Genomic DNA, 21,991 nt, shown 5'->3' on the forward strand with positions numbered 1-21,991 from the left:
TGCATCTTGTTGAAGACACCGTTGTTTTCCATGACTGATATAGTCTTTTTCTCATATAGTCCAGTGACTAGGATATTGCATTAAAACTTTATTATGAGATGCAAGATAACGCCTTGTTTCCTAGTGTAAGATCTCGGTCATTGTTTCAATAGCATGAGTCATCGTATATCCAACTGCTCAGATCTAATCTGGCAGTCATAAATTTTTTCGGCACAAAGTTTTGACACTTTTGCTTATAATGTATCATTTTCAATTTATTATTTTACATTCAATCCATGCATTGTATTTATGTGACATCAAATTTGCATCTTGTTGAAGACACCGTTGTTTTCCATGACTGATATAGTCTTTTTCTCATATAGTCCAGTGACTAGGATATTGCATTAAAACTTTATTATGAGATGCAAGATAACGCCTTGTTTCCTAGTGTAAGATCTCGGTCATTGTTTCAATAGCATGAGTCATCGTATATCCAACTGCTCAGATCTAATCTGGCAGTCATAAATTTTTTCGGCACAAAGTTTTGACAATTTTGCTGATAATGTATCATTTTCTATTTGGACATTGTTGGAGATACCGTTCCATTTCATGGCTGATGCATTCTTTTTCCAAATAGCCTAGTGACTGAAACATTGCACTAGAGCTTCATTATGAGATATGAGATGACGTTTTATGTCCTTGCATCAGATCTCCTGTCAAACGTCCAACAGATTATCACTGACGCTTCACAAGACATGTCGGGTTACTCCGAAAAAAATTGCAATACCCAGAATCATTTTTCATAAAATATTTCCGTCTCAAAATTATTTTTTATTTTAATTAATTATATAATTATTCAATATAATTATTCATTTATTTCCCGGAAAAATCACGAAAAACTAATTTGAGAATAATATGTTGGTGAAATATCTCGGAATGTTTCGAAGATAATTACATCGTCGCATTGTCTTTTTAAACGGAAATTTCTCTGGTTTTTCAATGACGGAACAATAATCACCTATTTATCAATATTTGTTATTATCATTTATCGGTCGCTGGTGAATGCTAGATGGCAGATGTGGGGTAATAAAATGGTCACACGAGGTTCAGCGGAAAATCAATAATTGGGATGCGATGCGGAGGGGGTGGGTAATGGGGAAACTCGTCTGCGGAGTAGAACGTAGGGAACAGTACGTTCTCATAATTTTTTTTTGATATTTTGAGGAATATGGGATTTTTCAAGTATTTGGAAGTGGTGTTTTGAAGTTTTTATCGGAAACACATGGAGTGATTGCGGCAACCGCTGAGGACACGCTGCGACAAAATGTCAGTTAAGGTAATTATCTATTTTTTTGAAAAAAAAAATAATAATAATAAATAAAATAAATTTTCCTCTTCTTTTGAACCTTTCATTTTTTCTTGTTTTGCGATTTTTTTTGAGGGCATCAGTTTCTGGGGGGGTTTGTGGTGGAGTGTTAGAGGTATTTTTGGAGGCAATATGGAGATAGAGATTGGGGTAATAAATAATTGATGTCTAGGTTTGAAAGTCAAATTTTTTTTCGGATATTTTTAGAGTCTAGGTGAGGGATTGACTTTGTGTAGATAACTGCGTAGGTTTTGAGAACTGATGTACGAATGTGGACTATAATGTCAAAAGGGTCAGGGCAAAGAGTTTCATTTTTTTTTTTGATGGAAAAAAATTCTCCACTTTTCGAATTATGTGATATCTAGGTTTTTCAAGACCAACAGAATTACAAAAAAAATAGAATTATTCCGCATCATTTTGAAAGGTCAAAAAAGTCAAAATCCAAAATTTTAACAAAAAAAATTAACGGATAAAAATGAATAATGAAAATCGTCTAATATTTATATCCTTTCAAGCACTCGTAAGGGTCAAGGAAAAAAAGATAAGCCTAAAAAATTGGAGTAAAAAAAATCAACGGATAAAAGCGAACAATAAGAATTTTTTAGTATTGATATTCTACAAATTTTCAAATTCTTGTAAGCGCCACAACTGTCATAAGGGTGAGAATCCAAAATGGGAAGAATTGAAAATAAATCAGAGTGAAAAAAAAACAACAAATGTCTTCCCAATTGTCCAATATTCAACGTAATCTCAACTAATTCTCAAATTTTCATAAACAAAACAGAAAAAAAGATGTGTCAAAATTTTAACAAAAAAAAAATCAACAGGTAAAAACAACAAAAATTGTTTAGTATTAATATTCTTCAGATTCAAATATTTGAAAGGGCCACACAGATCACAAGGGTCAGACTCCAAAACCCTAAAGATTAAAAATAATCTACCTGAAGAGAAAACAACAAAAGTCTTTCCAATTGTTGACTATTCAACGTAATCTCAACGAATTCCGAAATTTCCATAAACGAAGCAGAAAAAAAAAAGATAAGCCTCAACATAAATTGGTGCCCCCTTTCTTTCCTGAAAATCTAAATCACGCATATGCATATGAATTGACCCAGCAGTTTCCTGTTGAGTTTATTTACCAGAAATATTAATACCCCAACGCAGGCGCACGAATAAATTCATCCCAACAGGCAAAATCATTCGTATTTCAGTGATTCCCTTGAGTTGTACCACATGTTGCCATAAAACGTTAGTCAGTAGACACTGGGCATTGGTAACGAGAGCGAATGAATAGCGAATGAGAGGGATCGTGAAATAAGTGAATAATACTGAGTGTCGGAGTGAGAAGTTTAACGAATTGTTATCGCTGGATGAAACTGGATAGACACGCGTAGTAAAAACACATTCAGGGAGACATATGTCTCGAGTGATCTATTGTTGTTAAAATTTTTTTGTTCATGTGCTGAAGAATTCTGTAGTAATTGGGCGAGACTGCTGGACGTCTTGAGGCACTTGGACGACACTAGGTACTCATGTGGAATAGTTTATTTCTGGTCGACCAGATTTAACCCGGATTTTCAAGTATTCCAAGTGACCTTTGGAATACTGACGAGTGCCTCAGAGGGATTTGTTTATGAAAATGTTTTCATCTTCAATTAAGACATTGATGAATAAACTCAATGGATTCACGTACGAAAAAATTCAATTGAGAACTTTGCAAATTCGCTAAAAAATTCTATTTGTTTTTTGCACTGATTCTATTGGATACTCGGTAAGAAAAAGTCAATAGATGTCGCATTTCTTTTTGAATTTTCCCCTTGAGATTTTTATATAAAAATGCTTGAGCATCAATTTTCTATGTTTTTACACTCGGATTCGGTAACGCAAAACAAAACAAAATTCAGAGGAAAAAATTTTGAAAATTTGTGCCCAATAAATCTAATAGGGGAGGGTAGGGCAAAACGGACCTCTGATATAAAATTGATAAATTTTGTTGTTTTTTCTTTCCTTCAAATCAGGAACACTGAATGTGTTGGATTAAAAGTGAGTTTTTTTGATCGTAACCGTCACAGGGGTTTTATAAACAAGTGTCGTTGAACCGCAATTTGATCAGATTTGCTAATCACCTCAAACCACAAATGACTTCGAATTTACTCCATTCGGATGTAAAAATAAAAATTATCAATTTTCTGTCAATGGTCCCTTTTGCCCTAGGGATCCGTTTTGGCCTACCCTCCCCTAGAAAAATTCGAACAGAAATTCAAAATATATTGACTTTCTCCTATCAAATATGCAATTGAATCAGCGCATAAAATAAGTTGAATTTTTCAATAGAATTCCAATAGAAATCTTATAGAAACCGCATAGAATTCCTATAGAATTCTAATAGAATTTTCCAATGAATTCACTAGGTTTTCTATTGAATTTTCTCATGTGTATTGGCTTGAGATATTGCGTATATTCAACATCTCATGAGATCAAATACGTTAAAGAGAACTCTTTGCACATTCTTCATCATTACATGAACTTTAAACTAATTCTTCATTACTACATTCATCGATAAATCTGAAGTAGTTATAATTTCATTTTGAAATATATTGACTCGACATTTCTCGTGTGAAGGCCTTGAATTTGATCATTTAGTATTTAACAGAGAAAAAATTCCTGCCCTTCTTTCAAAGTAGAAAAATATTACTTTTTCTTATTATTATTTTTTTTTTCATTGCATTTTACTTCGAAAATCCATGAATTTTGTTGAATATAGAATGGATTTTATTGAATCCCAGATGACGAGGTACAAGCAGGCGGAATTTGAAGATGAGGACAGTAGCAGCATTGGTTCAGTCGTGCTCAACAGCGAGGGAATAAGTACATCCGCAACTCACATAAGATATCACTCGGTAATTATTCATGGTTTCATTATCTGAGGAAGCAGGAAATACCAGTTTATCACTGTGGCTTATTTTAATTGGATAAAGAGACGTTATCCCCGCGAACTTCCGAAAAAGTTTTAATTTAGTTTTCATATTTAATTAATCATTCTTCATCCTCTTGATTCCAAATAATCATCTCCCAATGTAAAATACTTTTTGCAGGATAGTGTTCATAGTAAAAAATAAGAAATTAATCATTCTTCGATAAGAAAGAGAATAGGAAATTTCAAATCACCGAGAGCAACGGAATTGATTGGGAAAAGAAATTAAATTGCTCCTTTTGCCTGGCGATATTGACCAATGGCCACATAACCATGAACAGTCATTGGTTGAAGTTCGAGAATTTTTAAATAAAAATAATACACGTAAATGGGCATACGTAGAAGAATACACCACAAATAAGTCGAAAGTTTCTCTTTCTTTTAAATATTCGACAGGATTTCATGAGTAGCTCATTTCATGATTTCATGAGATTTCATCGATCGCAAGTGATTTCAATTGAAATCGCCTGAAATCGATGAAATCCCAGGATTTTACTGATTTCACCTGATTTCATACGATTTCAATCCTGCGTGACACGGTGATTTCATTTGAGCCCGATTTCAGTCCTGCGTGACACGGTGATTCCATTTGAGTCCGATTTGTCCCCAAATGGTGCAAGTGATTTCAGTTGAAATCACTTGCAATCGATGAAATCCCAGGATTTCACTGATTTCACTTGATTTCATACGATTTTAATCCTGCGTGAGACGGTGATTTCATTTGAGCCTAATTTGTCCCCAAATTTCTGACGTTGGGCGATTGTTGGTGGACTCGAGAACAATCACAGACTAAAAATTACGATTTTTCGATGGGAAAAGTGAAAAAAAATCGATGTATATTTCCATTACTTGAAAAAAGTGGTGTGACCCCTCTTAAGGTCATTAGACTCTCATGATCACTTTGTTCGTCCCTCCCGTTTGACCCTTAACACCGTTTGATCCTTATAATTACTCTCTTCCCGTTGAAAAATGACCGGGGCCATAGGGATCTTATAAGAAGCCCACGGAACATACACATTCGGGAGGCGATAAAAGTGCCGAGAGTGGGGGTAGGCCTCGAGCGCTCGGAGCGCGAGGTATCTTATAGAGAGGTATCTTATATTAAGCCACTACTGTATATTTAAATAAAATGGATGAATTCCCTTAGGGATCAACTCTATGGAGAGCGAGAACAACCCTAGAAAAATGCCTAGTGGTAACCTGCATTGGCCTTTTCGTAATGATCGTCATGCTCCTCATCATGATGGGACGCAAACATGGCTGGGATGACGCACAAATTCTGCACGTAACATCAAACTCAGATGGTCCGTATCAATACAGAATGATAATCAATGTTATCTCGAGGGGGCGTTTGGAAATTTATAACCACGAGAGTCTAATCACTGGCTTTTGCAGAAGGTCTGCACTGCTTGACCGAGCGTTGCGTCACGGTCGCTGCTTCCATCATCAACAGCATCAACCCCAAAGTCGATCCATGCGATGATTTTTATGAGTATGCGTGCGGCGGCTGGATCAAGAAGAATCCAATACCCGATGGCAAGAGCATGTGGGGGACTTTTGGAAAACTGGAGCAGGAGAATCAGCTAGTTGTAAAAAATGTTCTAGGTTTGTATGCTTCGTTATGATCAATAAGGCACCTGATGTGTGAGGAATATTCACTAGTGGAGAAAAATTGAAATTGAGAGAGACGTCAAGAATGTCCAAGTACTTTGGCTATTTTTTCTCCAGTAAAATGCTTTTCTACTTTTGTAGTCGAACATCGGAGTTTTCATTTGAGCCCCATTTGACCCGAAGTTTTCGGATATTTTACAATGATTTTATTATTTAAACTTTGCAGGTCTGAATTTGAATCTCGATGTTGAACAGTTAGAAAACATTTTAAGAACCTGAAAAAATTATAAAGTTCATTTATGGAGGAAGATTGATGAAATTATTTAAAATTGCAATTTTTTTAAATTTCGAGCTTTTTCTAAAAATCATTTATAAACAATCACGATTATAAACAATAAGGTTTCCGAATGTTTAAACAATTTCAATAATATATTTATGAACAAGAAATGTTCAAAACATGATAATTCTGTGCAAAATGTAATTTTAATGGCGCTAAATATTCATGATTTTTTTCAAATTTTTTTCACGCAACTTAATTGACGAATTTGATGATTGAAAATGGCTGATTCCATAGTTTGACCTGTACCAGACTGGAAAAGATACTTGCATATCCTTAAATTCAATTTAGGGGAAAAAACTGATGAAATTCCAAATTTCACTGAATATCCAGTGAAATTCCACAATTTTTGAGCAGTAGAACGATGAAAGCTCCACAAATCTCTTGAATTTTCAGTCAAAATGTGAATATTCAGTGTCAAATTACGCACAATTTTCAATTAATTGAAAATTCAAGAATACATTATCCTGAATTTTCTTGATTTCTCCTAATTTTCATGGAATAATTGAATTAAATGTTACACTTTTCATCGAATTTTTCTAAAAGTTTAAATTTTCACCGACAAAATTCCTCGAAATTTCAATGGAACTTCAATGTTATGAAAATTTCCAATAACTGCAGCCGAAATTTTAGTAAAAATCCTTGTGAGATGAATTTTTTGTAATTCTATTATGAATTTTATTCAGAGAAACCATTTGCTGAGATGAAATCAAAAGCCGAACAAAAAGCAAAATTGTATTATTTATCGTGCATGGATGCTAATGAGACCATTGAGGCTCTCGGGGGACAGCCCATGCTGACGCTTCTGGAGAACGTCGGGGGGTGGAATATCACGGGGGGATTCAATGTCAGTCGATGGAGTCTCCAGAACAGTATGCACGTGCTGCAGAATGTATACAATATGGGGGGACTTTTTGCGTGGGCTGTCAACGAGGATGACAGGAATAGCACCAAACACATCATCCAAGTAAGTTTTCTCGATTAATAGTTTTCATTTTTTAAAAATTCAAAAAAAAAATGAAATTGTTTTGAGGCACTGGAGTAATAAAAAAAATCTTTCAAAAATCAGGATTATTTTCGAAAAGGTTCAAATGACACCTGAAGTTTTCCAGATTTTTAGCACTTGTTCATCCATTCATTTCCATAATTCTTCCTTTAGGGAAAAAAGCGGAAAATAGTTCTTGTATTGCCATAGTATCTTTATTTATGCAAATAAATGAGTAATTTGCTTCCAAATGGTTATTTTGCACATGATTTTCTTCTATCATGTATAATTCATTGTTTATTTCATTTTATTAAATTGAATATTTTTTTAAAACTAATTTTCTCAGATTTTCAACTCAGTTGAATGTTATCATCATAATTATTCTCATTACCGCTTTCTTCTATACAATCGTTTGTCTTTTTTACAGTTCTACCTCTCCTCTCAGCCCTTCGATAAAATGTTAATAGAAAAATTTTATTTATACATACTCGAATGAATTTGAAACATCACATTTGAAGAAACCATCAGAAAGTTCACTTTCAGGGAAATTCATGGAAAATTCGAAATTTTCAACAATCATGATAAAAATCAAATCAACCAATGTAGCTATCATAATCATCTTTTAACTTCGATTTAATGGCATTGAAACAAACATTTTAAGCTACGATTGAATTCATTTGAAGCCTGATATTCAAAGATACCCCTGAAATTCTGATTTTGAAAAAATACAAAATTTTTGCAAATTTTCAAATAAATCAAAATAACGATTATTGCTATCGCCTTCATTTTCGAACTAGGTCAAAAAAACATTCAAACAAATTTTTTAAGCCATCATTTATCAATTCAGAACATTTTCTTTTTAGTTATCGTCGGACAACCGATTTCCGAAAAAATTCTAAAATTAAAAAACTAATGGATGATTTAAATTTTAATTAATGGCGAAAAAGATTTAATTACATCGATTCATTTGCAAAAAAATCGTCATTTTATTATATTTTCAGATTGACCAAGGTGGTCTTACCCTCCCCACCACCGACAACTATTTGAACAAGACAGAGCATGGAAAAGTCCTCGCCGCATACCTCGATTACATGACCAAGGTATTGATGATAGGTAAATTAATGTTTAAAAATGACAAAAAATCATAGAAAATCCGAATTACAATTGTTATCATCAGATCGGAGTGCTACTGGGGGGTGAAGAGGCTGAGACTCAGCGTCAGATGCAGGCTGTGATCGACTTTGAAACTAAAATAGCTGAGATAACGACTCCCCAGGAGGAGAGGAGAGACGAGGAGAAGCTGTACAATCTCATGACCGTCGGTGATTTACAGAAACTAGCACCATTTGTCAGTACACGTAAATCCTCTTTCAATTGAAGAATGTTAACGGATAATAATTCAGTGGTGAAGCGATGAAACTGAAAAGTTCAAAGTGAATTACCCATTTTTTTCGCCAAAAAACGAGAGGAGTTCATCACTTCGCTGCAGAATTGCGACTCAATAAACTCAGAAAATCAATCCTCTCGACTATTTTTCAGATGTCCTGGTTGGATTATTTTCAAAACGCAACGAAATTGGTGAATAAAAAAATTAACAGTAAAACTAAAATTGTTAATTTTGCACCTGGATACTTCAAGAAACTCACGAAATTGGTTCAGGAGTATAATAAAACTACTGACGGTAAAATGTAAGTGTAAAAAATAATTTCCTCATTTCTACCTCAAGACCAATATTCTTTGTAATAAAAAAAACCTGTGATAATTTTTCTAGCGCAAGAGATTAAAGATGTTCTTCATAAAAAAAGGTTAATCAATCAATCAATTAATCAATTTTCTCTCGTCTCTTCTTGTTCTAGAGTTCTTAATAATTATTTAGTATGGCAGACAGTGAGATCCCTCACCGCATTTCTATCAAAACCCTTCAGAGAGGCCTACAAGGGCCTGAGGAAGGCTCTGATAGGGTCAGAAGGGAGAGAGGAGCAGTGGAGATACTGCGTCAGTGACACAAACAACGTCATGGGGTTCGCCATAGGGGCCATGTTCGTCAGAGATGTGTTCCATGGGAAGAGCAAACCCAAAGTATGAAAACTAATTCTCACACCTAGTGCAAGTTGACGATCTTAGCACCATAATCTGATATTTTTTTGCATAAATAATGCAATTGAAAATTTATTTTTCATCCCTTTTTTTTAATCGTCTTCATTCAATTTAAAGAGTATCTTTCCAACCCCAGTAACAATTCCCCCGTCCCTGTGGGGTTCATTCCACCATTCGCCTGACTGGATGCCACATGTGTCTCCGCGTACGGCTATCACGAGAAAAAGAGAAACTCGAAGATGCAAAAAAAAAATTATGAAGAAAATTGGAGCACAATCCGATTGTTATTTTGAATAAATAATTTATTTTCCAATGTCACAAAAAGAATTATTCCAGGCCGAGGAGATGATCAACGAGATTCGTGCGGCATTCGTCAAGAACCTGAAGAACCTCGACTGGATGGACGAGGAGACCCGCAAGGCCGCCGAGGAGAAGGCCAATGCCATAGCCGACATGATAGGCTTTCCCAATTTCATCCTCAACTCTAACGAGCTCGACGAGCGCTACAAGGATCTCCAGATAAGGCAGAACGAGTACTTCCTGAATAACATCAGAGTGAACAAATACACCTTGAGGAAGAACCTGGAGAAGCTGGACAGACCAGTCAACAAGACCACCTGGATCATGACACCACTGACTGTCAACGCCTACTACTCACCGACCAAGAATCAAATTGTTTTTCCAGCTGGAATTCTCCAGAACCCTTTCTACGACATGGAGAACCCCAGTAGTCTCAACTTCGGGGGGATTGGAGTGGTCATGGGTCATGAACTGACTCATGCATTCGATGATCAGGGTGAGAATGTATTTGTTTTAATCTTTGAAGAGTTAAAAAATGAGAGTCTGGGGCAAAATGACATCGAGACGATAGTCAGATGAAATTATCCTCTATAAAAAACATTGGTGTTACCGTTTTTGTCTCCAATAACCTTAAGAATGTTTCTCCAAAATCGCAAATACTTGAAAAAAATTGATGTTTTTTTAAAACTGAGAGATGAAGATATTACCTTCACTTTGATACAAATGTCAATCCACCAACCCATGTTCATTATTTAGAAATGAAATAGACAAAATGCACCAAATGCATGCGCTAACATGCGCTTATATGCGATAGAATCATTCAAATATTTCCTCTTTTTGCCGGGTACCCCAGATTTTTCTCTGGCCACTGGATTCAGTATGATTTTACACATTACCTTCTATTTTTATTTCTATTTTTAGAGTCTTCTACTAGATGAATTATCAATTTTTTTTAATCGTTATTTTACATCGCTTCGACCCGGTTAGGGTATACTGCGATGATAATTATCAATTTGAACAGAAATTTCATAAGAGCCCGTGTATCAGGAAAAATTAGTTTATTCATTTCTGCCGAGACTATTGTGATTAATTTTCTTTTGACGTTAGAAATGTTAATTTTATGTGTTTTGCTGTCAGCCGAAAAAATTACAGAATTTTCCTTGACCATGAAAAAAAAAAACACATTTACCGACAATTTACCGACACTAGCTAAACATCCTTAAACATAGTTTGGTCACACTATGAGGGAAACCCCGCCACGCGTTGTTTTTCTTCAATTACAATTGACTGGCTAACCGGAAGAATTGAAAAAAAATTGATTTTGTCAATTGAAGTATCTAAAAAATTATAGTAGTTTTAAGAACAACATATTTCCCAATTTCCTAAAGAAAACAAATTATTTCGACCGACGCCGCCATGTTGCAAGAAGCCTAAAAGATGGCGGCGCCTCCACCTCGTATTTTCAAACATTTGTTGAAACTGAATGAAACGAATTTTGAAAAAAATAATAAAATGAATAAAATTCTACAGAATGAACGAATTTTTTAAACCATCTTTCAGATTTTTCCATCCCTCGTTGGCTGACAATTTACGGCTCAATGTTTTTTTTCGCATTTCAGTAGTTTTTTTTCCACTCCCAAGACCAAAATTCAATAAAAAATTGATTTTCTTTCATTTTTTCAGGACGTGAATACGATCTACATGGGAATCTCCACAAATGGTGGAACAACGCAACAATAGACAGATTCAAAAACAGAACCGAATGTTTTGTGGAACAATATGGCGATTTTCAAATTGAGGGGAGAAACATTAACGGACGACAAACCCTAGGTGAATAAATTTATCAATTTCGTTTTTTGCTTCCGAATGGAAGCATTGTAACCGTCCAATTTTCACATTCTCCAATTTTGCAAAATTCCAACTCGATCGATCTAATGTTTTTTGAAAAAAAAGCGATTCGTTTTTAAATTGTTTTCCACAAATATCTTCAAAACTAGGGGACTGATTTCGATTTTTTTATATTCAAAATATTCGTTTCGATGCCTTCTATCTAAATCAATCAAAACACATATACCCGTTCATACAAAGTTATGGAAATATTCCTGTTTTTGTTTTTTCATTAAAAAAATTGTAGTTTGCTAGTTTGCGCCAAAAGCGAGATATCAACTTGAAATTTGGACAGAAAATATATACCCGTTCATACAAAGTATTTGAAATATTGGATTTTTCATGTTAGAAATTAAATTCGATAAAATTGAATTCGATTTAGGGGGAGAATCGTGATAAAATTTCGTTTTGTATAGAATTCAAAGAAATTCATGAGTTTTCAGTGGAAATCGAACAGAAATTTCACAGCTTGACAAAATTCAGAAACAAAATGATATGAATTTTCAATTTTTCCTCGAATTTTCCTGATTTTCCCGAATTTTCACGGAATAATTGAACGGAAAAATCAAGAATTCTATTGATTTTCTGATAATTCAAACTAAAAATCTATGGTATATTTGATTTTTCAATTACGAGATTTCCTGAAGTTTCAGTGGAAATTAAACACGATAAAAATTTCCGCGATTTGGCAGGGAAAATTCAGACGAAAATTTTTAACAATGTATAAACTTTTGCACTGCCCCCTGCTTGCTTTTTTTCCACGGAAAATTGAACTATTCATTTGACGAGGTTTTTCTTCTTGGCTTCAGGTGAAAATATAGCTGATAATGGAGGTCTCAAAGCTGCCTATCACGCATATCTGGCCACCCTGAAGAGCTATCAAGACCAATTGCCATTGCCAGGTCTCCAACTCACCCATCGCCAACTATTTTTCCTGAATTTTGCCCAGGTCTGGTGTTCCGCAATAACACCAGAGTCAATAGGCCTTCAAGTAGAGAAAGACTCGCACTGTCCACCAAAATACCGAGTCATAGGACCACTTTCAAATTTGCCAGAATTTTCAGCTGAATTCAACTGCCCGAAGGGTTCAAAAATGAATCCCGGGGACAAGTGCGAGGTTTGGTAGTGTTAAAAATTCGAGAGAATAAATTTTTTCATTGACTTCAGTTGAGTGAGATCATGAGATAAATTCATCGTGCAGAGTCAATCCCTAGAAACCATGAATGGCACTAAAAATGAGGGATGAATAACGATAACAATTGGAATGGTCACGCAATTTTTTGAGAAGAAATGTTAAAACCCCAAGGATAAAATTTCAATCATCATTTCTCTGGTGACATCCAATCCCCAATGGCGACGTAAAATTTTTTATTATTTATTTTCATATTAAATTAATCAATAAACCTGATGATGATACAAACAGTGGATTTAATGAATTGAATTCACGGTCTCAATTCACCTTATTCCTCCATACAATAGAGAAATAACTGAGTGGCAATATCTTTGACATTGTGTACGTTAATTGAGCATATCCACGTACTTTGGTTATTTTTTCTTTACTGAAATATTTTTCTATCGGATTGAGCCCCATTTGACCCTCGTTTCCAGTCGTTTTACAATGATTTTATTATTTAAACTTTGCAGGTCCGAATTTTTCGTAAAACAAATTTTTTTTCCAAATTGTGCCCAATATTTCTGCGGAGTTTCAAACTATCAAATCGCCCTTTGACTCAAAGAACATGAAAAACCTTTCAAAATGAGACGTCATACATTGCATTATCGTCAGTTTGACGGGGTTTATACGGGAAAACATTTTTTTGTAATATCTGCCTCAAAAGTTCACTTTTCGAAACCGTTTAGTGTATGTAAAGTGGTTGTTTTACGCACAATGTGCGTCAAGTTCAGAGGTCGTGCGTAAAGTGAATTTCGAATGCGTAAAGCGTCGCTTTACGCACTACCAATTCATTTTACGCACTACCTTGAACTTTACGCACATCATGCACAAAAGCAACCACTTTAGTTCTACTACGGTTCCAAACAGTGAACTCGGCAGTTATTACAAAAAATAGGATGTGTTACGCGTACGTGCGAAAAAGTGGTTCTTTACGCACTTGTAACACAATATACTATTTTTCAATCGTTAATTACTAAAAAGGCTAATTTAATAAAAAATCTGAAATTTTCACTAAAAATTCTCAATAAAAGTAAAGGAATTTTGGCGACAATTAGTTTGTCTTTTGCCGCAATTCGGCGGTTATCATTTTTTTCAGTGGGACAAGTATTGAAAACGACCGAAAATCACTGTTATTCATGCAATTATGCCCCAAATGAGTAAATATATTCACCTGAATAATAAAAAAATGAGTCAATTCAATTAAATTCTCGATTACCAACAAATGAAAAATGTATTTCTATTGTATAATTAGAGCAATACAAATTTGTCACTCAAAAAATCATACTGAAGATGAATAATGGAAGATATAATAAGTCTAACCTCCACCATTTGCTAATATTTAATTGAATATTTACTTGTTTGGACGATAATTGCACGAATAATAGCGATTTTCGGTCATTTTTCAATACTTGTCTCAATAAAAAAATTAACAACCGCTGAACTGCGGCGAAAGACAATTTCTCAAATTTCTGATGGAAAAAACTTAGCTTTTTGAGTAATTAACGATTAAAAAAAAAGTTTTTTTCCGTAAACCCCATCAAACTGAAGATAATGTTATGTATGACGCCTCATTTTGACGAGTTTTTCCTGTTCTTTGAGTGAACCAAAGGGCGATTTTATAGCTTGAAACCCCGCAGAGATATTGGGACCAAGTTGGAAAAACAAATTTTTTGGGCAAAAACTAACAATTTTCAAAAATCATCAATCACATTTTTCAATTGTTCTTCTTTAAAAAAATTTTTATAACCGTCGTCTTCTCAGACAAAAATAAGATTTCCGAAAGTTTATACAATTTCAATTATTTATTTACAAACAGGGAATCTTTTAAAAATAATAATTCTGTAGAAAATGTCATTCTAATAACTCTGAATCTTCATGATTTTCTTCCAAATTTTCTTAGTCAATTTAATTGACAAATTTGATGATTGAAAATAGTTGAATCTTTATTGTGATCTGTACCAAACTGTAAAAGATACTTGGATATCCTTAATCATAATTACCATCATGTTTGTTGTTAATTATTATGGAAATATAGCTGAGGGGTGGGCGTCTTCCAATAAAAAAAATCGCCATGATGTGAATGATTGGTGGATGTTTAAATGTTTTCACGTTGATAGTGCATACATATCTAGTTAATCGGGCTTTTTGTTTTTCATTTTTATTCAGGCACTGAACAAATTCATAAGCAAGTGTTTTATTCAGTCAATGTCTTTCGCTGAGTATAAACGTTCAACAATACCTCTATATCCAATAATTAATCATTTTTCATGGAGTGAATTGGGGGAAGAAATAATGCTGTTATTGGTTAACACCACAAACCAACAATCCAATTGATTAATTATTCTTCATCCACTTGATTCCAAATAATCATCTCACAATGTAAAATACTTTTTGTATTAAACACGATGCAGTTTGATAATATGAAGTAGATTAATTGATGATTTTCGAGTGCATTATTTCTGCGGGCAGGATAGTGATGATAATAAATAATAAAAAGTGAATTATTTTCCGATGAGAAAGAGAATATGAAATTTTAAGTCACTGTATTGTAATGTCATTGATTGTGAAAAGAAATTAAAATTCTTCTTTTCATTTAAGTTATTATTAATCAATGGTGAATGGAGGTGTGAAGTATATGTAAATAACATGAATGAATTAAATAAATTCGACATTGCTTTGAAAAGTTTATGGAATTAATCAATTCATTTTCACGTAATTCTCTTTATTTGGGGATAATTGCTCTTCAGGTACGAATTTTTCGGGAAATTTCCCTCTGTCAATTTCACCAGTGTCTTCAGGCGTCTTTTGATCTTCCGTTTTCTCTCACATCTCAATTTAATTCGATGCCATATTATCTCAAAAATGCAGATCAATGCACTGAGTAGAATCATCGTGCATAATCCCAGAAATATAATTATTATGTGGCCGTATTCAACAGGTTTGAAGTCAAATTTATGGTGCACGTCGTCACGTAATTCTCGGGATATCCACTTTCTCTCGAGATAGTCAAAAATCCCTGATGAGTGGAGTCTCATCAAGCTGAATAAATAATCAAGTTCATTTTTTAATAAAAACAAGTGAAAAAGTGCACTTGTATTAGTACAGTTATTATTTTTGCTAATAAATTAGCAATATCCTTCCGAATGGTAATTTTGCACATAATTTCTGTCTAGTACGTATAATTCATTATTTATTTCATTTTATTAAATTAAGTACGATTTCTTTGTAACTAATTTTGTCGAATTTTCAACTTAGTTGACTGTTACCATCGTCAGTATTCTTATTATTGCTTTCGTCTATGCACCCGACTGTCTTTTTTACAGTTACTTTCTCCCCTCTGCCTTTGGATATAATGTTAATAGAAAATTTTTATTTATAGTATATAGGGAGAGTGGGGCAAAATTAAACAGTAAAAAAACGATAGTTTGACGCAAGTAAACAAAAAAAATTTTTTTTCATTCAATATTTTTTTTGTCAACTTTTTTTCATTCTTGGGAGTACTGATGGGAATAATACTTTTTTCGGCCACCGTCGTCGGTCTTCAATTTATTTTCAAATAATTTTTTCCGAAGTTTTCGAACAAAAAATTTTTTTTTTTCAAGTTAAAAAAAATCATGATTTTTAATGTTTTTTTTTCAATTCTATAATGAAATAAATTCGAAGTATGAGTAAATAAATAAATAAATTAAATTAAATTCAAATGAGCCCTACGGGCTAGCGCACTGCGGCTTAGCTCTGGGAAGCTAAGCAGCGCTGAGCGTGGTCACTAGATGGATGGGTGGCCGCGCGGGAACACCTCAGAAAAGAAGCACTGATTGGAAAAACTGGAAATGCCATTGGGGGGAAAAAAAAATATGCGGCAAAAACGGGATGAAGGAATGAGAAACCATTAAACTGAAAACTATACGGTGAAATTGAAGAAAAAAAAATGAAATTCAAACTAAATAAATTCAGAATTTCAAAGTGGAATTTTCCAAATAGCTTTTTTTTTAATGAAAAAAAAGTGTACGAAGTATCCCTAGTTGAACGATCTATCACTTACTATCTGTCGATAACCCGCCGATAAGGTGAGAATCGAGCGAATACGAAAGAGATCCTCAATCCCCAGTAGTTACCAGGCAGTTGAATCATTTTGCATCGTTGTGTTGACTGTCGATAAGCGTCGATAAATATGTCCGGTGCTTCCATGTAAATAACATCGGATTTGCAAAGATTCTTGGAGTCTCTCATGTCGGGACAGTTGCCGGTATTGATGAGGCCCTTTAATGATAATCCAGGGCCCAATACCGAGGTCATTATGTCCTTGTACACGAGACTGTTGCGCCTCATGCATAAGGAGTGTGTTCGCTTCTGGGCGACGTCGTGGATGGATTGTAGGGGAGTGAAGCTACCTCGTGAGGCGAGGTATGAGGTAAGGTTGCCGGAGAAACCGCTGTATATGAGGAGACCCATCATCAGTGATGTTATCATGAGGATCCTCAAGGACGGTGATGAGGGCATCATCTGGACTCCTGGACAGATTTTTTTATTTTGGATTGGGGGGTGAGGGTTAGGATGTAATTTCAAAAGAATTTTTGGGTTCAGGTCTGAATTTAGGACAAGGCATAAATTCAGGTCTCCCTATCAATTCAGGTTCAAAAGTTAAAAAAATCACGTTCATAAAAATCCAAGTCAAGGCTTAAATTCAGATCACGAATTAATTTCAGGTCGACGCTTAAATTCAAGTCAAGGCTTAAATTCAGGTCGCGTCTTAATTCCAGGTTGGGCGTGAATTTAGGTAATTTCTCAATTCCTGGCCGGGACTTAAATTCAGGTCACTTCTTAATTTCAGGTCGGGGCTTAAATCCTGCCGCGGATTAAATGCAGGTCGTGGATTCGCTTCAGGTCACGTTTAATTCAGATCGCGTATTAGATTCAGATCGCAGATTCTATTCAGGTCCGGACTTGAGTTCATGTCGCAGATTAAATTCAGATCGGAGCTGAAATCCGGTCACGGATTAAATTCAGGTTCAGAATAAAATTTAGCTCAATGCGTGAATTCCAGGTTTTAATTCAGGTCCAGGTGAAAATTTAAAAGAAGAAATACTAATTTTATATAAATAATTACCTTGACCAGTAATACCTCCTAAAGCACACAATAAATCCAGTGAAACAGCATCAAGCTCATCATGACACTCGACGTAATCATGACAGGTAGTTTTTTTAATCCTGTACATTCCCACTAGCATGAATGTTATACCGATAAGAAAGAGAGAGGTCATGGCCCAGAGACCACCGCTGAAGATCTTGACGTACCACCAAACTGATATTTTCGTACCTTCTGATAACGCGAATAATGAATATCTAAAAATAATAATTCGTCGATTACGAGTCATCAGCAGAAAATATTTTGGTTCCATATGTATACCCTCTCGGTTTTTTACATTTTGTTCCCTTCCCTATCTGTGTTACCATGGGCCAACCTTACTTTATCCCCAACTGCTCCCCATTCGGGATTGAACTGCCAGGGAAACCATGGAAAAAACCTCAGTCGTGCAGGCGGCCGATAATGCAGAGATTCCACTGTGTCCATTAGTCACACTGACTCAATGGGCACAGTGGTTCTCTACATTCGTGCCTAGCGACTGTAGTCCCACGCGGTTAGATGTTCCATCCATCCGGATGGATGCGGACACCCATCCAAGTACTGGGCAGATTGAACGCTGCTTAGCTTGAATGACAGCTGGAGCCACACTTTCCCCGCGTGACCACTACAGCCGCAGAAAATTCAGAATCAGTTTTTTCAACGTATCTCAGAATCAAAAGGAGATAGCCGAATCATCATTTAGACCTTTTTCGTAGCCAATGGAATTTTCCACAAAAAAGATTTTCAGGAGAATTTTGCCATCTATAGATTTGGAGATAATCCCTCCCCCCCCCACTCCTTTATCAGTCCGTAACGGAATTAATTGCAGCAAAGAAATTATAAAAAAATTCTATAAATGTGAGGCAGCCATCAAGAGAAGGGTTGAAAGTGAGTAATGGGGATACAAGGGAGCAAAGATTTGTTATTTTCAATGAGTTGAAGGAATTTACGAGTTTGTGGCGACTTGATAACTGTATACGTAGTGGCCAGCTGGGTACGTGTTCATGATCTTGGCTTCCAACAATACATCGATAGTTCCATTTGTCAACATTTTTCTATTGCTTGCTCCTGGTTTTACGAAAATTGATCTGAAACAAGAGATGATTTAACTTTTTTTTTTTATCGAACATCAAGTTATTGACCATTTACGTAAAGTTCAAGGTTTTTTCCAAGCTCGTCCATATATCCCCAAGGTAGCCACTAACTCTGGTGTAATTACCCTCGACGCGAACATAAGGGCGCCTCTAAAAAAATGAGAGAGTGAAAGTTAACTTTTTTTTTCCTTTCGAATGAAAGCTTTGTAATCGTTTGAATTTGAATTTTGGATTTTTTGGGTTATATCGACCCGGTATGATTCATAAACAAAATGCAATGTGTGTGTGTATGTGTGTACGTAGATGACAAAATTTTTCTTCAATTATTCGCTAATGAATGGATGGAATTACATTTTTCATCACGCTGCGTGCCTAAAAGTCCAATTTCCGCCACATTGTGATGAAAAATATTGTTCGTAACTCGTGAAAAAATGTTTTTTAGCTCGTGGGATTATATAACCTCCCTCTCGCCAAAAAACACTTTTTTGCACTCGTTACGAAATATACTATTTTTTTCAAATGTGGGTATTGTAGAACCCTATCGATCGCTATTGATTAAAATTTAATTCATCGATTAGTTTTTTCTAATTTTCAAATTTTTTCGAAAATCAGTTGTCCCACACGGAGAGAAATATTCAATGAAAATTACGTATCTTTTCCGTAATTCCGGAGCGTTCCATAATTTTTATCTGAATCTCTTCAGAAAAATGACGATATCGTCACTTAAATTTTCTGAGTCGATTCCGTAATCGGTGAGTGAAGTGAGAGTTCCGTAATTTTTACGGAACATTTCTCTTCGTGCACGATAACTAAAAAAATATTCTGAATTGATTGAATGATGGCATCAAAAATTCGTTTGGATGTCCTATTGACCGAGTTCGAAGATGAAGGTGATAGCAATAATCGTTATTTTGATTTATTTGAAAATTTGCAAAAAATTTGTATTTTTTAAAAACCATAATTCCGGGAATATCTTTGAATGTGATATTCAAATGGATTAAATCATAGCTTCTTAAAATGTCTCTTTTAATGCCATTAAATCGAAATTAAAAGATGATTATGATAGCTATATTGGTTAATTTGATTTTTATGATGATTGTTGAAAATTTAGAATTTTTCATGAATGTATACAAATGTAATTTTTCAAATTCATTCAAGTATGGGTAAATAAAATTTTTCTATTAACATTTTATCGAAGGGCTGAGGGGAGATATTGAACCGTAAAAAAGACAATCGGTTGTACGGAACAAAGGGATAATGAGAATAATGATGATGATAACATTCAATTAATTTGAAAATGTGACAAAATTAGTTGAAAAGAAATCTTCTTCAATTTGACAAAAGGAAGCAAACAATGAATTATACGTGATAACAGGAAATGATGGGCAAAATAACCACTCGGCGACATATTACTAACTCATTAGCAAAAGTAACTTTACTATATGAAATACAAGAGCAATTTCCCACTTGTTTTAGAATGAAATGAACTTTCGTGTTTTTTTTTTCAATTTGTGAGATTGTTTCTAAGATTCTTAAGATTCTAAACTTACTGAGGCTACGGCAACCACAAGGGTCCTCCCCTCGAAGTCCTCACGAGTGATGAAATCAACACTGCATAAAAGCTCTCCATCTCTCATGAGTGCCTCGAGAAGGCCGAAATCTCGAATAGAGGAGTCCCAAATGTGAATTCTCCCCGGTAATTTCATAGCTGATTCGACTTCTCGTCGTGTCTTCAGTATGGGTACGCAGACCTTTCCGTTTGTGGGTGTAAAGATCACCTGGATGATCCATTTATTCATTAATTAAAAGAAAAATAGTTGAACAAATGGAAATCAGGATTTACTTACCAGCAATAATAAAATCGTCTTGACTGCTGGATTCATATTGCACTCGACGTAGCCACGGAAAGAATATAGCAATCAATCACTGGGGTCTTATATACCCTCGGCAAGTGACGAACTCGATGACAATGCATGTCAAAGTAAATTGACAGCATTTTTACTTTCTTCAATTGACAAGAAAATAGGTGACTCTTTGTTGAGAATCGATGAGTCATCAATTAATATAGAGACTCCATAATAAACTTCAAGAAATATCAAAAAATTGATGAGCAATTGATGATTTGTTGGGTTCAATGGAGAGGAGTATTGATTTATTTATTGGACAGCTTCAAATATTGAAATTAGTGTCTCTCATGAATTTAGTCTCTGGCAGAAATTCAGGTTTAAACATAAATTCAGGTCCAGGCATAAATTCCGACTCTGATATGAATTTAGTCACAACAAAACTGAGCATGTGGAGTAAATTCAGGTTTAGACACAATTTCAGGCTGTGATGTAAATTTAGGGGCAACGAAATTAAAATTGTCTTAAAGTAAATTTCAGTCGAGGCTTAAATTCCGGTCGTGGCTTATATTCAAAATTGTTAATGTATTCGGGGCATGGTTTAAATTCAGGTTTATACCCAAATTGACGAGTATAAATAAAAATTTTGTATGAATAATCATCTTGACTGGTGATACCTCCTACAGTACACAATTAATCCTTAAAATATGTCCAAGAATTGATAAAATATGATGATTTCATGGGTTGAATGGAGAAGAGTATTAATTGATTTCGTGAATAGTGTTGTATTGGAAATTAGTGTCTTACATGAATTTAGTCTCGGGCATAAATTCAGCTTTAAACATAAATTCAGGTCCAGATATAAATTGGCCGTGACTATTCGCACCATTGCATGAATCACTCCCGTACACTCCACGCATGCGTGAAGTTTGTGTGTTTCACGCAGCCGAATTTTCATACTGCTGTGTATTTCACGCAGTTGAAGTTTCATACTACTGTGTGTTTCACGCAGTTGAAGTTTCATACTACTGTGTNGTTTCACGCAATTGTATTTTTATACACCTGTGTGTTTCACGAAGTTGCATTTTTATACACCTGTGTGTATCACGCAGTTGCATTTTTATACACCTGTGTGTATCACGCAATTGCATTTTTATACACCGGTGTGTTTCACGCAGTTGAAGTTTTATACACCTGTGTGTTTATACACACAGGAGT

The 21,991-nt window shown here is 34.8% G+C and overlaps 3 protein-coding genes across 5 annotated transcripts in view; 1 reads left to right on the top strand and 2 right to left on the bottom strand.

Moving 5' to 3' along the window:
- LOC107040349 (protein LSM12 homolog A) overlaps window positions 1-21,991 on the bottom strand; it is a 90,768-nt gene that overhangs the window by 37,418 nt on the left and 31,359 nt on the right. The window lies entirely within an intron of this gene.
- LOC107040342 (endothelin-converting enzyme homolog) lies at window positions 1,147-13,146 on the top strand. Of its 2 annotated transcripts, none has more exons than XM_015260393.1 (12): window positions 1,147-1,315; window positions 4,132-4,245; window positions 5,467-5,623; window positions 5,715-5,924; window positions 6,954-7,234; window positions 8,254-8,352; window positions 8,430-8,600; window positions 8,792-8,940; window positions 9,109-9,331; window positions 9,686-10,145; window positions 11,333-11,479; window positions 12,346-13,146. In XM_015260393.1, the coding sequence occupies exons 1-12, from the start codon at window positions 1,304-1,306 to the stop codon at window positions 12,660-12,662; spliced, it is 2,340 nt and encodes a 779-aa protein (XP_015115879.1). In that variant the 5' UTR covers window positions 1,147-1,303; the 3' UTR covers window positions 12,663-13,146. The 2 variants fall into 2 exon arrangements, with proteins under 2 accessions (XP_015115879.1, XP_015115880.1); XM_015260394.1 differs by lacking the exon at window positions 1,147-1,315 and adding an exon at window positions 2,599-2,871.
- Window positions 15,419-20,812, bottom strand: LOC107040298. Its single transcript, XM_015260325.1, has 7 exons — window positions 20,777-20,812; window positions 20,480-20,707; window positions 18,985-19,079; window positions 18,786-18,923; window positions 17,818-18,053; window positions 16,753-17,221; window positions 15,419-15,749 (listed from the first exon to the last, which is right to left on the bottom strand). Exons 1-7 carry the CDS (start codon window positions 20,810-20,812, stop codon window positions 15,419-15,421), a joined length of 1,533 nt encoding a protein of 510 aa, XP_015115811.1.

The sequence above is a fragment of the Diachasma alloeum genome, unplaced genomic scaffold, assembly GCF_001412515.2.
Source record: "Diachasma alloeum isolate Michigan unplaced genomic scaffold, Dall2.0 Dall_scaffold_00327, whole genome shotgun sequence".
NCBI classification, from domain to species: domain Eukaryota; kingdom Metazoa; phylum Arthropoda; class Insecta; order Hymenoptera; family Braconidae; genus Diachasma; species Diachasma alloeum.